The 15,030-nt window shown below is 39.0% G+C and overlaps 1 protein-coding gene across 1 annotated transcript in view; it reads right to left on the bottom strand.

Annotated features, from left to right (window-relative positions):
• LOC133649218 (AF4/FMR2 family member 2-like) overlaps nt 1-9,285 on the bottom strand; it is a 277,314-nt gene extending 268,029 nt beyond the window's left edge. Inside the window, exon 1 of the mRNA XM_062046050.1 lies at nt 9,137-9,285. Coding sequence (XP_061902034.1) covers nt 9,137-9,285 — 149 coding nt within the window. The remainder of the gene's footprint in view (nt 1-9,136) is intronic.
• Between the last annotated feature and the right edge of the window lie 5,745 nt (nt 9,286-15,030).

Below are 15,030 nucleotides of genomic sequence, written 5' to 3'. Positions count from 1 at the left end.
AATCATTATTAAACCTGAATGCAGTATGCACTGCCCTCACAGCAAGGTGTTAGGTTAGGATTTTTCTGAAAAAAGTCTAGACTGTGGTCACACACCCACACACACATAATTACCTCCATTAAGAGGACGTTTGGCAAGTTATAAGGAGGATTGCATTCAAACTACCAGATATAAATCTAATTTTCCCTGCAGCCCTTCGAGGCACTTGTGATTAAGGGCTATATAAATAAACTTTGATTGATGATTGATTGCATTTTGTGGAATGCACTAAAACGCAACACATTCAGTTTTACTGCAGATCGAGAAAGGATGCATATGTATTAGTTTTTACAGTTGTATTTACAATATAAGACACATCATTTGGCACGCATCAAGCAAAATCCTCATTTAATTTTGGCAGTCTGCACCACTTTTCAATTGCACATGCAGTCACAGTACACTCTATTTAATTTTTTGCACACAATGTTTAGCGCGTGGTGTTTGGATCTTAGTAAATCAGGTTCCTTGATGTAGGGTAAGGAAATAATTGTTTGTCCTTTGTTGACAAACATTAACTGACGATCTTGGCACTGGTGGTAATGAGCTTTTACCACTTCCTATAGTAGAGCACATTAACACTAACACCACCTCATATGTATAATTATAGTTATTATATAATATATAACTATTTATAATTATAAATGTTTTCATGTATGTGTCTTTCCTTACATTCTATTGATGAAAATATGTTGTTTTTGTAAGCAAACAGCTTGCTGATCAAAATGTGTTAATTCTGAAGTCGAAGTTATGTTTTTTCTGCTTGAATTTTTATAAAGAAGAATCATTTATGTATTTGGTAGTAATTGATTGGTTAATTTCAGTGAGTGTCTTCTCCTCAGCTTTCTCAGGCCTGTTCTCTTCCTTGTAAATCTGGCCCTCCAGCCCGAGCCAGTTATTGGTCTTCAGTTCTGATTACATACCTCTTTCATCAAGGTTCCCGATGCTCTTTGAACCACTTCTCTCCTCCTGGCGGCCATACACACAAGACAACACTCACACACAAACCAACAGTGACAAAAACAAACTCATGCAGTTGGCACGCTTAAAGTCACACTTAAATTTAACATTCAAGTGTTGACGCAGTTCGTTTTAAATTGGAGGTTACTGTAGACAGGTCTTCACCCATGTTAGTGATTACAGCACAACAAGTGGAAGGCGAATACATTGACAGAATGATGCGTACTACGGGTGTAGTGGTACACCATAATCATAATCTTAAACTCATTGTTTAAGTTTGGGTAGGTAAGTAGCTGCTCAGCTTTTGTGTGTAATTAATATTTTAAAGGAAGCATGGACAAACGGTAATCGTCTGGCAGGTACAGTAATTCTCCAATAAATGCAATTCTCAAAAAAAAATCTAAATAGACATGGCTTGCGGTACATTTTAATGATGCGGGGAAACTTTGATGGCTCTTTGTCAATGCCGACACACAGCTTTTTTGTTGTAATCACTTGTATTTGTCCGTTCACATATTTCGGGAGAAGAAGTGTTCAAAAACTTTAGACTTTAACGATGATATGGGTCTCTCTGCTCTGGATTCTCCTTAACACTGTCGCTGGGTGTGACTCCTGCTAGCCAAAAAATGCACTGTACTGTTTTTGTCCACCTCATTTTGCCCTTCCAAGCATGCAAAATTTATCGCCTTTTCATCCACTTTCAGGCAGACTACCAGGGCTTGTGGAGATGCACCACAACGCTGACTTTGTACGGTACTTTTTGTCCCTCACATGTGGGAAATCGGTACCCAGCTGTACCAAACCAAAGGCTCCATACATAAAAATCTGAATACAAATACAAAACATTTTGTTCTTGTTCTTTGTGGGAAAACTGCATAAATAATATTTTAATCTAATTAGTTTTGAATTCAGTGGGTGAATTATTCACATCCCCTTCTAAAAACCAAGCTTACAAAACAATATGCTTGAAATGCTGCACATTGGTATTACATCTATTTGTTTTGGTGGGAACTCACTATTGCGCTTACTATTGTACCACATGAATATTGACTGAAGCGTTGCTAAACTTTCTCAGCCGAAGCTAATGTGCCGAAAGTCTTGCATCTAATTGAAGAGAACATTAATTCAAAGGAGTGAAAGTATTCTATAATTATTTTGCTTTAATCTACTCTGAAAACTTTGAAACTGTCCCATTTGTTGATTCTAAGCTGCTGCTTGGCAGATTACTGCAAGAAACCTAAAACCAGACTTAGGGAAAAGGCTGATTGACTGGAGAGAGCTATGATGTTAAATCTCTTCAAGTACCACACTGTCAAGACAATTGTGTCTTTGCTGCCAAATTACAATCTAATTAGCATTACACATCCATATTATTGTTTTTTTTTGTTTGACTATTTCCTATATAGTGTTTACCTGACATAAACTGATCATTTACTTTCAGGACGAATGACCAAAATGAACTAGACCGAAGAAAAGGTGATTTTATTTTTCAGTCCCCGCATAGTTCTCTGTGTAAAGAGGTTTTCCCTTATTACATTTGAACGGGCTGAGGACTACTGGTAAACCGTCTTATGTTATCCCACCTCTTTTTGAGCATTTCTGCATTCTTATTTTTCAACTTACTGTAAGTTGCAACAATAAACTTGAGGCGTAGACAAACCTGCCAAAACAACAACAATAGTTGCCTCTGGAGGTAAAGGACTTGTGGTTCCACTCTGAGATTTGTATGAATGTCTGAACTCATCACTCTACCTCTACACCATAGACCTTGTGAAGAATAGCCTTTTCAGATGCTTGTATCCAATATTTTCATATTTAATACATGTTTTGAAAATATAAAGATCTGAAAGTGAGGTTGCAATGTCACTTCTTTGATTAACATTTCCATTTTGATATGAGTCAAGGCAAATTGTCATTATTGTCTATCCTATAATCGTTTGCACACTCAGACAAATAGTATGACTGGATGGTTGAAAAAGGAGCTACTGTGCTACTTTTTGCAAATGTTGGAATATGTCCCACAGTGGACTGAAATCTGTCCGATTAGCAGTGAATTTCCAGTCAGGTTTCAGCCGAGTGCCCATCATGGAAACAGTATACATTGTGAGTTTGATAATCTTTCAGTCTACTTTTACAAATGTTTGTTTCTGTAATGTCTTGCAAAATTCAGAATCATGAAAGTTAACCAAATATAACAAGTCAGATTTGACAATGAAAACCTTTAGCCAAAGACAGCATTGTAGTCTATTTCCGTCTACATTTAGATGACATACATTTTGCATCCTACATTTAATTGTTATGTCAATTTGTAGCATACTCACACCCAAGTGGTTAATGATCCAAAAGTGGGACTGTGGGTGTAAATGAGTGTTTGATTGTTTGACTGGCAACCGATCCAGAGTGTATCCTGCCAGTCAGCTGAGATGGGCTCCTGTTTACGTGTGTCCTTGAAGAGGATGAGCAATAAATAAGATGCCATCCATCCATGAGCAATAAGGATGAGCAATAAATAAGATGGATGAAGAAAAAAGCTCAAGTGTTAAAATGCAGCTGACCTTCTCCACTCGTATCCACATTACTTCAGTTTGTGTTGTACAGTCTACGCACCTGTAATGAACTATGTTTACAGTTAATTAATGGTCTATGCATTTAGTGTTATTTGGATTTACCACAAGTTTTCTATTTACTGTGGGTGTATTTGTAAGCACTTGTGCAATGACAGGGAGTAATATATTTTGTCTGTCATATCAGATTATTTTTTTCTGCATAAATTACCATGATTGATATCTGAATTGAACATGCATGGGAAAGAAAATTTTAAAAAAAGTCCTTAAACATAGGCTCCCCAGATGATATCGCTCAGGGTGCATTTTAGTTGCCGTGTTACTAGACTTCCATCTGCTAAGTTCTTTATCTATATTAAGGAGTATAAAATGTAGTACCTAGCTCTTCTTCACGATCCTTATCACAAGGGCTAATCAACAAATTGCAGATAAAACGGTTTATTGTGAGCTGTTAAGATTCCCACTGAATGGCAGTGTTTTTGATTATCTTAATTAGATACATCAGGGAAAAGAAGAGTCTCAGATGTTGTACAGCTATTAGCCTTTATTGATTGGGGAAAAAGAGGTAAGACTGTGGTAAGGAAAGGAAAGAGGACAATTTTACTGTTGTACTGTTGCATGAAGGGAATAAGACAGAATGGTGGGCTGCGAGGGAGACACAAAGGTGAATTACTATTTCAAAGAGAATTACTAGGAGTTAAAGTGTCATCTCTTGTTGGTTCCAACATATTATGTTGTATGCATGATATGTGGCCATTTTCCACCTGCAGTGTCTCCGGCAAAGCAACAGGTTCAGACTGTGTTCCACTTCCACTTGCACACTCACATTCTCTTATCTTATTTTTTTATTCACTTCTGAATAGTTAATTCAATTATGCATTTAATCCACCTTGATATGCGTCCCTTGAAACTCCTATAATAAAGTGTTGCAGACAAAATTATTTCCCTTGACGTTGTTTTGATAACCTTTAAGCCATGCTTTAAATTGACTAATCACACAAATTGGTTATTCTAACAATGAGTCTATGATAATCCATGTTAGGATTGATGGTTGCCAATTGACTCAGTGGGCCAGGTCACAGAGCTCCGATAAAGATGGTGTCTTTTTGACAAGTTAAGTACGTATGAGTGTGTGACTGGTGCACTTCTGGTACTGTGTGTGTTAGGATAGAGGGAGTGTGTCAAGGTGACTGTCTGGGGGTTAATAACCAGTGACCCATTGAAGGTAGCAGATTGGGGGATTTAAAGTACACAGTCACATAGACACGTTCTTATTAATACACAAAGTGAGACACAGGCTCATTCTAGGTTACTGCAAAAGTAGCCTGAAACAGCTTTGACCCCACTAGATTGATTTTGTTCTCAGGAAAGATTAGGACACAACTTCTGGGACTGAGTTTGCGTGTGGTGACCTAATCAGAGGTGCCATTGCAAATATTTTCCCTGACATTCTCGAGTTCCCCCTTTCTTTTTCTTTTACAATGAAAATTAAATCAGATTTCTGTTCCCTGGTTTATCTGTAGAAACTGTGAGAGGTACAATAGCTTGACACTGACATTCTAATTTAGGGGGGCACAGAGCACTGACGAAGCTCATTTAGTGGACTCAAGTCTGAGCTGTCTTTGCCACATGTTTGCTGTAGCTGTATTTGGCTGGTGTCTTTTTTTTTGCCTTTCTTTTTTCTTTTGGTTCCATGTTCAAGTCTGACAAATGTTGATCTCGTCAGAGTTTTTAATTGCAAATTATGATTAGGCCATTTGAAGAAGTGCAAACTTACACAACTTGCACAATAGTTTTTTTGTTAGCCCTGTTGGGTACCTAAAGTATCAGTCAATCAATCAATCCAAACCTTATTGATATACACTTTTCATACACAGGCAAGTTGCAAAGCAAAGTGCTTTACAGCAATTTAAAAGGTTAAGAAAACCGTAAACAAACACACATGCACCCAAGTACACACAGCACTAACAACAAATTAAGTCAAGTTTTGAGTTAACTATGAACAAAATGTGATTAACCACGATTCAATATTTTAATCGTTTGATAGCCCTACTATATACAGTATATGTATATATATACATACATACATATATAAATATATAAAAACTAAAATGGTAGCAATAATAATAGTAATACCAGCAAAAAACACAGCACGTAAATCCGGACATCTAATAATGCCTTTGTTCCCTTTAAAAACAAACCAGGAATAAATTATGAATTAAAGGGGAAATAACTCAGTTATACATAACTTTTACATTGGATCATGTTTTTTTCTTAGTTGTATATGAAACATCAGATGTAATATTTGTCTTTCACTGTCTATTTTTGTAATTCTGTCTGTGGGGCATGTTAATAGCCAAGGCAAGGTAGTGTATAATCAAAAGTGCACACACAGACACATACACACGCACACATGCACGCACACTCACAAGCCAAACAGTGCATTTTGGTACATGGCATAGTGCAAGCGTTTTCTTCTGCAAGCTCAGCGTCCATTTAATACAGAAAATAGCTGCAGGTTGGAAGGCTAAAACACTGGCCTGTTTATGTGCATGCATTTAAAAGAATGATAGTGAGTGAGGGAATATACGTTGTAGGTTTTGCCTCAAAGTCTAATTGTGTTTTCAAGGATCTCTCATCCTTGGACAGAATGGGGCATCTCTCCATATGTGTGTCAAATTACATATTTGTGTGCATGCATTTACTAGCAAGCAGCAATTGCATTGTCTTCCTGTATCCATATGTAAAACGCACCAACTGCAGATTCAAACACTAAATTTGCATACATAACTAGAAAAGCACTCAGAGAGCAGCGGCCTCTGCCAGGCCGTATCTATTATTTGTATATATTACTTTGAAAAAAAAACATCTCGAATACTGGCAGTGATCCTGATCACCCCCAAACTCTAATCACTTGTTTTTTTTTTTCTATTTTTGACATTGCCTAAAAGTTCCATCCATAACTGTTTGAGCTCTTGTCTTTAACTAACAAACAGAAAGACAAACATCACCTCCTGGCAGAGGTAATTATTCTAAAGAAAAAAGTAACTGGCATGTTCTTGCGTGTTTGCTTCATTTGTGTTGTGTTTACTAAGGGGAGGTGACGGCAAACATACACCAGGGGGAAGTATATACAAATATTTATTATATATATATATGGACAATATATATATATATATATATATAATAATACTAAACAATACAACTAAACTAAGGAAATGGAGTGTGAACTAGAATACAAGAGTGTGTATGGTGTAAGACTATGTGTAGTATTTAACTGGAATGTGTGTTACCAAGTGTTGAACGAGATACGAGGAAGTCCAGGGGGCAGACAGGTGATCCGGGATACAAGCGGGGGTCCGTGGGGCTGAGAGGGGCGTCAAGAAGTCCGAGTCCAAAGTGGGGGGTCGAGGATCAAGGGATGCAATCAGAATCCAGAGGGGTCCAGAGAAGTGAGGCGCACAGCTCACTTCCAAGGCGACGGAGGGAATTGGTACACCATGAGAAAACTAAGTTCCCGCGCCGATCCTTGGGTCCACCCTGCCTTTATCCGGCACACCCTCATCAGTAACAGGTGCGCAGATAACCGGTGAGTGTTTGCAGCTGGCGGCTGCTGCAGGGCGGAGACGCGCGTGTCGCGTCCCTGGGTTTGCGCGGCCGTGGGCGTGTCTCAAGGTGCGCATGGCAGGCAGGGGTCTGAGCCGTAACAATTCGTCTCTCGCTTCTAAACAGGCTGCAAGAGGGTTCTCTATTTGCATGGTTCTCAGCAGCTGGTTTCATTTGTGCTATAGTACGGTGGTCCCCAACCTTTTTGTAGTTGGGGACCGGTCAACGCTTGAAAATTTGTCCCACGGACCGGGGGGGGGATTATTTTTTTTTTTTTTAATTTTTTTTTTCATAAAGAAATACAATCATGTGTGCTTACGGACTGTATCCCTGCAGACTGTATTGATCTATATTGACATACACATACACAATATGTATATATTGTGTTTTTTATGTTGATTTAATTTTTAAAAAAATACAATAAAAATGTATTTCTTGCTCGGCCCGTTACCAATCGGTAGAATGAAATAAATGGAGTGAACCCTCATCCACTCTCTTTGTTTCTGTTGGTGCTAACATACACACAGAAAAGTTCACTAGTAGAAATTATCCATATCACCCCTAAAATCTAATTGTTTGTTCGTTAATGCGTGTTTGATATTTCCTCCGAGTTTCATCAAAATTCACTAATAACGTTTTGACTTATTTCAATCACTATCAAACATACCCCAGCAAACACGTAACCTCCTGGTGGAGGTAATTAAAACACCTATTACACTGATGTTGCGGTCCTTTTTTTGCCCTTTTTTTACTTTTTTGTTGTTTATTTTAATGATGATAAGTGTAAAAAGATACCCATATGGTATTCATACTGTTTAAGAAAATAATGTCCTTTAATTTTCTCTTTATTTCTCCCCTGGGTGTTGTTTGCATGAGGGTGCCTAAAATGGTTCTCATACTTCCTAACCCCTGGTATAATTAAAAGGATCATTAGAGTGTGTTCCTGTTGTCCTTTAGATTTACATATTATTGCACTTTAAAGAGTGAACATTGTTAATTTTTTCGTATTGCTGTGACCTAGCCAGAGACACCTTAGACACCTTCATACTAATACTAAACAACTCCCTCCTATTTAAAAAAAAAACATTATTTGATTTGTTTCTTTGTTTTGACGATGTTTGTGTTTTTCTTAAAAAATAATAATTCAGTACAAAGACCTTTATCAAACCATTTCTGGTCAACTTGCACTGAAGCATGATGGAACAAACAAATTAGTTACAAGTGCTGTTTACACAAAGGAATGCTGGTCCAATAATTACAGGAGAAGAAGGCAAAGCTGGCCTTTTTCCAGGTGATTTATTACCATGTTTCTTATTTCAAATTGAATGAATCAACGGCTTTCCTGAATGTTTTAACTTAAAGCCTATTAGCAATAGTTAAATGTACTCCTTTAACACCATCTGATGAAACCACCCCCTTGCCTATTGATCAACAGCATTCAATTAATCCGATTAATTAGGCTGTCACGCAACACTGACTAACAGCCAGCATCTGTAGACTTGAGAGACTTGTTCAGACACACATGTACTGTAATTATGTTAGTGTCGATGTGCAGGTATCAAACACACATACAATCTATGAGTTAAACAGATGTAAATCTAACCTCACAAAACAGCGAGATTAATAAGAATACATGGGTGTAATCTCTGAAATCTGTCTTCAAATGGATACAGCTGTCATCAGTAAGACATTTACAATCAGCTACCTTTTAGGAGAATGTCATGACCGCACCCATGGGTTAAGTGTTAGTCAGTGTGGCAATAGTTAGACGTGACTAGTTGTTTGTAAGTATTGGCACCCCATCCATCCATGCGTTTCCTTTTCCGCTAATTTATCACAGCTGACTTTGGTGAGTAGCAAGGGCCCCCCCCTGTAATCGTCCACGATGGCATCCCCACAAAGATGTGCATGTTTCGTGGAAACCTTTTGGCCATGGCTCCGTTATTTGCACCGGAAACTACTCTCCCCACCGGAGTGCCTGGGAAGGGACGGGGCTGCGCAGCTGGCGTTGAGCGTCGGGCCGTGTTTGCCTAATGGCGGAAGTTCGCTCTATCTCCGGGGACCAGCTGGATGTGCATGTGTTGGACATTTCGATCTCCCTGGATGGATTCTCGCTCATCTTTGCCGACCGGACGTTGTCCGGGGGCTGGTGGGCAGTCTAAGATGGCTCTTTTTGTCGCTTTGTTGGGTCTGTTCTTGTCTCTGTTCCTGTCCTTGTGGACAATCGCGGAGGTCGCTGCGGTCTATGACATGGTGGTTTTCTTTTGTCATTTGTCCATGCATGGTGCAATAGTATGTGCGCAATATGTATATATTGTTATTTTTTGCATTCATTTTCTCATTCATGGTTTTTCGTTGCATTTGACCTTTGTGGTTGTATTTAGAAATGGCAATAGGTTGCATCAGCTCTGTGCTCTTTAATGTCCTTTGTGTTTTTCAATGATTCCCTCTTGTTTGTATATGTTTTTGGTTTGTTATTTGAGCACTTCTTTTCTGGTTATACAGAAAATCGCATGTTCAAGTCTGCAAAGCACACATTAACTGGTTAGGCAAACTTCAATTCCTCCTCCAGTTTACTTTGGTATTGAGAAGGTCCAGTGTTAAACAACAATATTATGGTCTCATTCACAATTTTCCTTATCTACCAATTACTGTACTGACCCAAATACAAGACAATATTTTTTGCTTAGAAAGAAGTCTGAAAAAATTGTTATTACAGAGGTCCTGAGATTTGCTTTCTGTCTTGTCACACACACCATTGACCAAATGCAGCCACATTACAGAGACCCACTCGAAAAATGTGGCTTAAAGTTTGGGCAAGTCAGCATTTTAAAATAAGGATCAGCGTTGTACAACACATTTACAATAATCATTTTATTTGTACGATAATTTTAGCCTCTGTATGATGTCAGTCATTTAAAAAAAATCCATAATGCATTATGATTTGACCCCTTTCATTCAGGTTCATTAGAGAACACAAATAGGATGCACCGTGCACACTGCTCCTTAGGTTGTCCATTGTTTTGTTTATTTAAAGACAAAACTGCATTACAAGCTATATTATGCATGATCTGTGGTAATGTTTTACTGTAACAAATAGTCCTGAAGAATATCAAATAGTGTGTGTACTATGATTTATCAGAGAATCTAATCATCTTAAGCTTCTAGTATGACATTTTTTATTTCCTATCTGGCGACCCTAATATTGAACTAAAGAAGCAGATTCAGCAAACAGCTGTTGAACAGCTAAGCAATTCCTATTTCATAAATTTTAACAAATAGCAATTTATTTTTCAATACTTTCACCATGGTTATTTACTTAGTTAGTTAATTTGTTAGGTAGTTAGTAACATAACTCAAAAATATATGGGCATATTTTAATTAAACTTTGGGAATGATCCAGATCACTGTCTGAATTCAGTTTTTTTTTTAAATGATTCTATGTTATTGATAACAGATAGGGCCTGGCGGAGGTGTGCACTCTTCAAGTTTTTTTTTTAGTGTTCATTGTTTTTAATGTTGGCTTATAATGTATTTTTTTAAGAAATGAATCTTAAATAAGAGGCTTTCATTCATATTAAAATCAATGGTGTTTTCTATTCTGTATTTTTGGAAATTACAGCAGTTTTCAAGGAAATTACTTTGAAATACGGAATTAATTATACAGTATATGACAAGTGATTGATTGATAACGCAGTGATAGCTTATGTATAGTTTGTCTCTATTTTACCCACACCACCTCTTGTATCTTTAACAACTAGAATGAGATGCACGTAATGATGACATACTGCAGCTTCCACTTTCTTTCTCAGAAGCACTGCAAATACACTTAAAACACCATAGCATATTTTTATAACACGGTATCATTTTACCAATAACAACAAATGTATCAGCATTCAGCAGAATCGCTTGCTGCTATAAGATGAAATGTCGTGCAGTGGTATCAAAACAGCTTCGGTTTTTGAAACAATCTCCAGAATACTAAAGAAGTTGTGAAACCTGAAAGAAAGGCAATGAGCTGTGTGACAGTGCCGCCACTCAGGTACATAAAAGCTATTAAAAGAGCAACCGTGTAGTGTGTCACAAAGTCAAATGCTCCAACTCAGTAAAATAGAAACATTACAAGGAGTATGATCCAAACTTAGACAAAGTGGTCAACTCTTGCTCAGCTGCACAGCTTAGGTCAACCCCCACTGTGCTGACAGACTGTAGGCGGATCGTCTGTAGTCATCAGAACATCTATAGTCACACAAGTGTCCACCTTGTACAAACCCCGTTTCCATATGAGTTGGGAAATTGTGTTAGAAGTAAATATAAATGGAATACAATGATTTGCAAATCCTTTTCAACCCATATTCAATTGAATGTATTTGATGTTCAAACTCATAAACTTTTTTTTTTTTTTTCAAATAATAATTAATTTAGAATTTCATGGCTGCAACACGTACCAAAGTAGTTGGGAAAGGGCATGTTCACCACTGTGTTACATCACCTTTTCTTTTAACAACACTCAATAAACTATTGGGAACTGAGGAAACTAATTGTTGAAGCTTTGAAAGTGGAATTATTTCCCATTGTTGTTTTATGTAGAGCTTGAGTCGTTCAACAGTCCGGGGTCTCCGCTGTCGTATTTTACGCTTCATAATGGGCCACACATTTTCGATGGGAGACAGGTCTGGACTGCAGACGGGCCAGGAAAGTACCCGCAAACTTTTTTAACGAAGCCACGCTGTTGTAACATGTGCTGAATGTGGCTTGGCATTGTCTTGCTGAAATAAGCAGGGGCGTCCATGAAAAAGACGGCTCTTAGATGGCAGCATATGTTGTTCCAAAACCTGTATGTACCTTTCAGCATAAATGGTGCCTTCACAGATGTGTAAGTTACCCATGCCTTGGGCACTAATGCACCCCCATACCATCACAGATGCTGGCTTTTGAACTTTGCGTCGATAACAGTCTGGATGGTTCGCTTCCCCTTTGGTCCGGATGACACAATGTCGAATATTTCCAAAAACAATTTGAAATGTGGACTCGTCAGACCACAGAATACTTTTCCACTTTGCATCAGTCCATCTTAGATGGTCTCGGGCCCAAAGAAGCCGGCGGCGTTTCTGGGTGTTGGTGATAAATGGCTTTTGCTTTGCATAGTAGAGCTTTAACTTGCACTTACAGATGTAACGACCAACTGTATTTAGTGGACAGTGGTTTTCTGAAGTGTTCTAGAGCCCATGTGGAGATATCCTTTAGAGATTGATGTCGGTTTTTGATACAGTTCCGTCTGAGTGATCAAAGGTCACGGTCATTCAATGTTGGTTTCCGGCCATGCCGCTTACGTGGAGTGATTTCTCCAGATTCTCTGAACATTTTGATGATATTATGAACAGTAGATGTTGAAATCCCTAAATTTCTTGCAATTGCACTTTGAGAAACGTTGTTCTTAAACTGTTTGACTATTTGCTCACGCAGTTGTGGACAAAGGGGTGTACCTCGCCCCATTCTTTCTTGTGAAAGACTGAGCATTTTTTGGGAAGCTGTTTTTATACCCAATCATGGCACCCACCTGTTCCCAATTAGCCTGCTCACCTGTGGGATGTTCCAAACAAGTGTTTGATGAGCATTCCTCAACTTTATCAGTATTTATTGCCACCTTTCCCAACTTCTTTGTCACGTGTTGCTGGCATCAAATTCTAAAGTTAATGATTATTTGCGAAAAAAAAAAAAGTTTATCAGTTTGAACATCCAATATGTTGTCTTTGTAGCATATTCAACTGAATATGGGTTGAAAATGATTTGCAAATCATTATATTCCGTTTATATTTACATCTAACACAATTTCCCAACTCATATGGAAACGGGGTTAGTAGTTTCCTGTGAAAATTATGTAAAACACCCCACTTTCTTCAATCCCTGCACGTTATTTAAATTTTTCTGCAACCGCCAGCACGGTGTCGCAGAGGTTAGCGCTCATGCCTCACAGCGAGAAGGTCCTGGGTGGGATTCCCGGGCTCAGAATCTTTCTGCGTGGAGTTTGCAGGTTTTCCCCATGACTGCGTGGGTTCCTTCCGGGGTAACCTGGCTTCCTCCCACCTCCAAAGACATGCACCTGGGGATAGGTTGATTGGCAACACTAAATTGTCCCGAGTGTGTGAATGTTGTCTGTCTATCTGTGTAGGCCCTGCGATGAGGTGGCCACTTGTCCAGGGTGTACCTCGCCTTTCGCTTGAGTGCAGCACTGTCGCGACCCCAAAAGGAATAAGCCGTAGGAAATGGATAGATGGATGTCTGAGCACCCAACACCAACAACCAGGAAGTAGAGCTGCTCTACATGCTCGTTTTGCAAAGAAGTGAACTAAACTACTACCGTTGACTACTGTTGTGTACAAATAGAATGCAGCACATGTAAATACAACAGTATTTTAAAAGCTACAAATATCAGTGGAGAATAGTTTACATCAAACTTTATTACATTAAAACACGCATTTGCATCCATCTGTGAAACACTCCAAGACAAATAGCACAGTCCCTGATTTTTCCAAGAACCCTCAAGTGACAAACTGTATGTTTAATATTTCAGTGTCAGCATCTTTGTCTTGTTTTTTTTTTGCTAGTTTAGCATTTATAACTGGAGTAAGCGGAGAAATTTAGTTAATGTAATTATAGTGACACGATCCACCTGGGGCAGATCCATGGTAGGATGAATAGTTTAACACAAAGCTGGCTTTCAAATGAGATGGAAAGTACTAATCAAGATTAAAATGGCTAAATGAAATTGTGTGTTGTTGTAACCTTGGTTTTCTAACCTCAGCGATGCTGGCCCATACTCTCGCCCCAGACCTAATTACATAAACCACAGCTTGGTCAAATCATTGATGATTATATTTCAATTTAAAAGGGACCTTAAACTGGATAATGCAAGCGCAGTTAACCTAATTCATCATCAATTCTATGGCAATCCGCTTCTACGCCCGTGTGCACATGCTTCCGTTTTATGAGAGATTGGTTGTGTATGTATTTATAGTGTGCGTCTTTATAACAGGGATTTCAAAATGCAAGTATTAAAAGCACACACATGCACACAACGATTAGTCTACTGCTGGATTACAACTCAATATTAATTTGTTACAGAAAAATAAAAAGTACATTCTTTTAAAAGTGCTCGTGGCACACAAGCAATGCAGTGCATGTTTGTTTATGAGCGTTTTCCCATTATCTAAAATGTTTTACAGCTGCACTAAAAAATGGAAAGTAACTCCATATACAGCATTTCCACGACGTAGTATTATTGCCCCGATGTAGTGGGCATAATACTGGCCGCCCCTCCCTATATGCAAGTCATGTGCTATTCACTGGGCCTCGCGGTCTGTGGCGTGGTTGGGGGGGGTGGTGTAGTTTGGTGAGAATAAGCACATGCAAAATGTCAGTAATTAAAGACAGGGCGCTTCATATGAAATGCATACTTGCCAACCCTCCCGAATTTTCCGGGAGACTCCCGAAATTCAGCGCCTCTCCCGAAAAAATATTCTCCCGAAAATCTCCCGATTTTCAGCCGGAGCTGGAGGCCACGCCCCCTCCAGCTCCATGCGGACCTGAGTGAGGACAGCCTTTTTTCACGTCCGCTTTCCCACGATATAAACAGCGTGCCTGCCCAATCACTTTATTCCATACGAGGCGTCCGGCATACCGCCGATGAGCATGGTGCAGATGGAGAAGATCTTCTCGGCGTCCGTGTTGGCGCACACGTTGCCAAAGGAGACGCTGGTCAGGCTGCTGAGGGTGAAGTAGAGGGCGGCGATGTACGAGCTGCGCACCGACGGGCCGCCGACCGTGTTGTTGACGTAGGGCATCTCCAGACGTTTGCCCAGCT

This window comes from Entelurus aequoreus, linkage group LG04, assembly GCF_033978785.1.
Source record: "Entelurus aequoreus isolate RoL-2023_Sb linkage group LG04, RoL_Eaeq_v1.1, whole genome shotgun sequence".
NCBI lineage: Eukaryota > Metazoa > Chordata > Actinopteri > Syngnathiformes > Syngnathidae > Entelurus > Entelurus aequoreus.
Note: the sequence above shows the minus strand (reverse complement) of the source record. Positions and strands in the feature narration are given on the sequence as shown.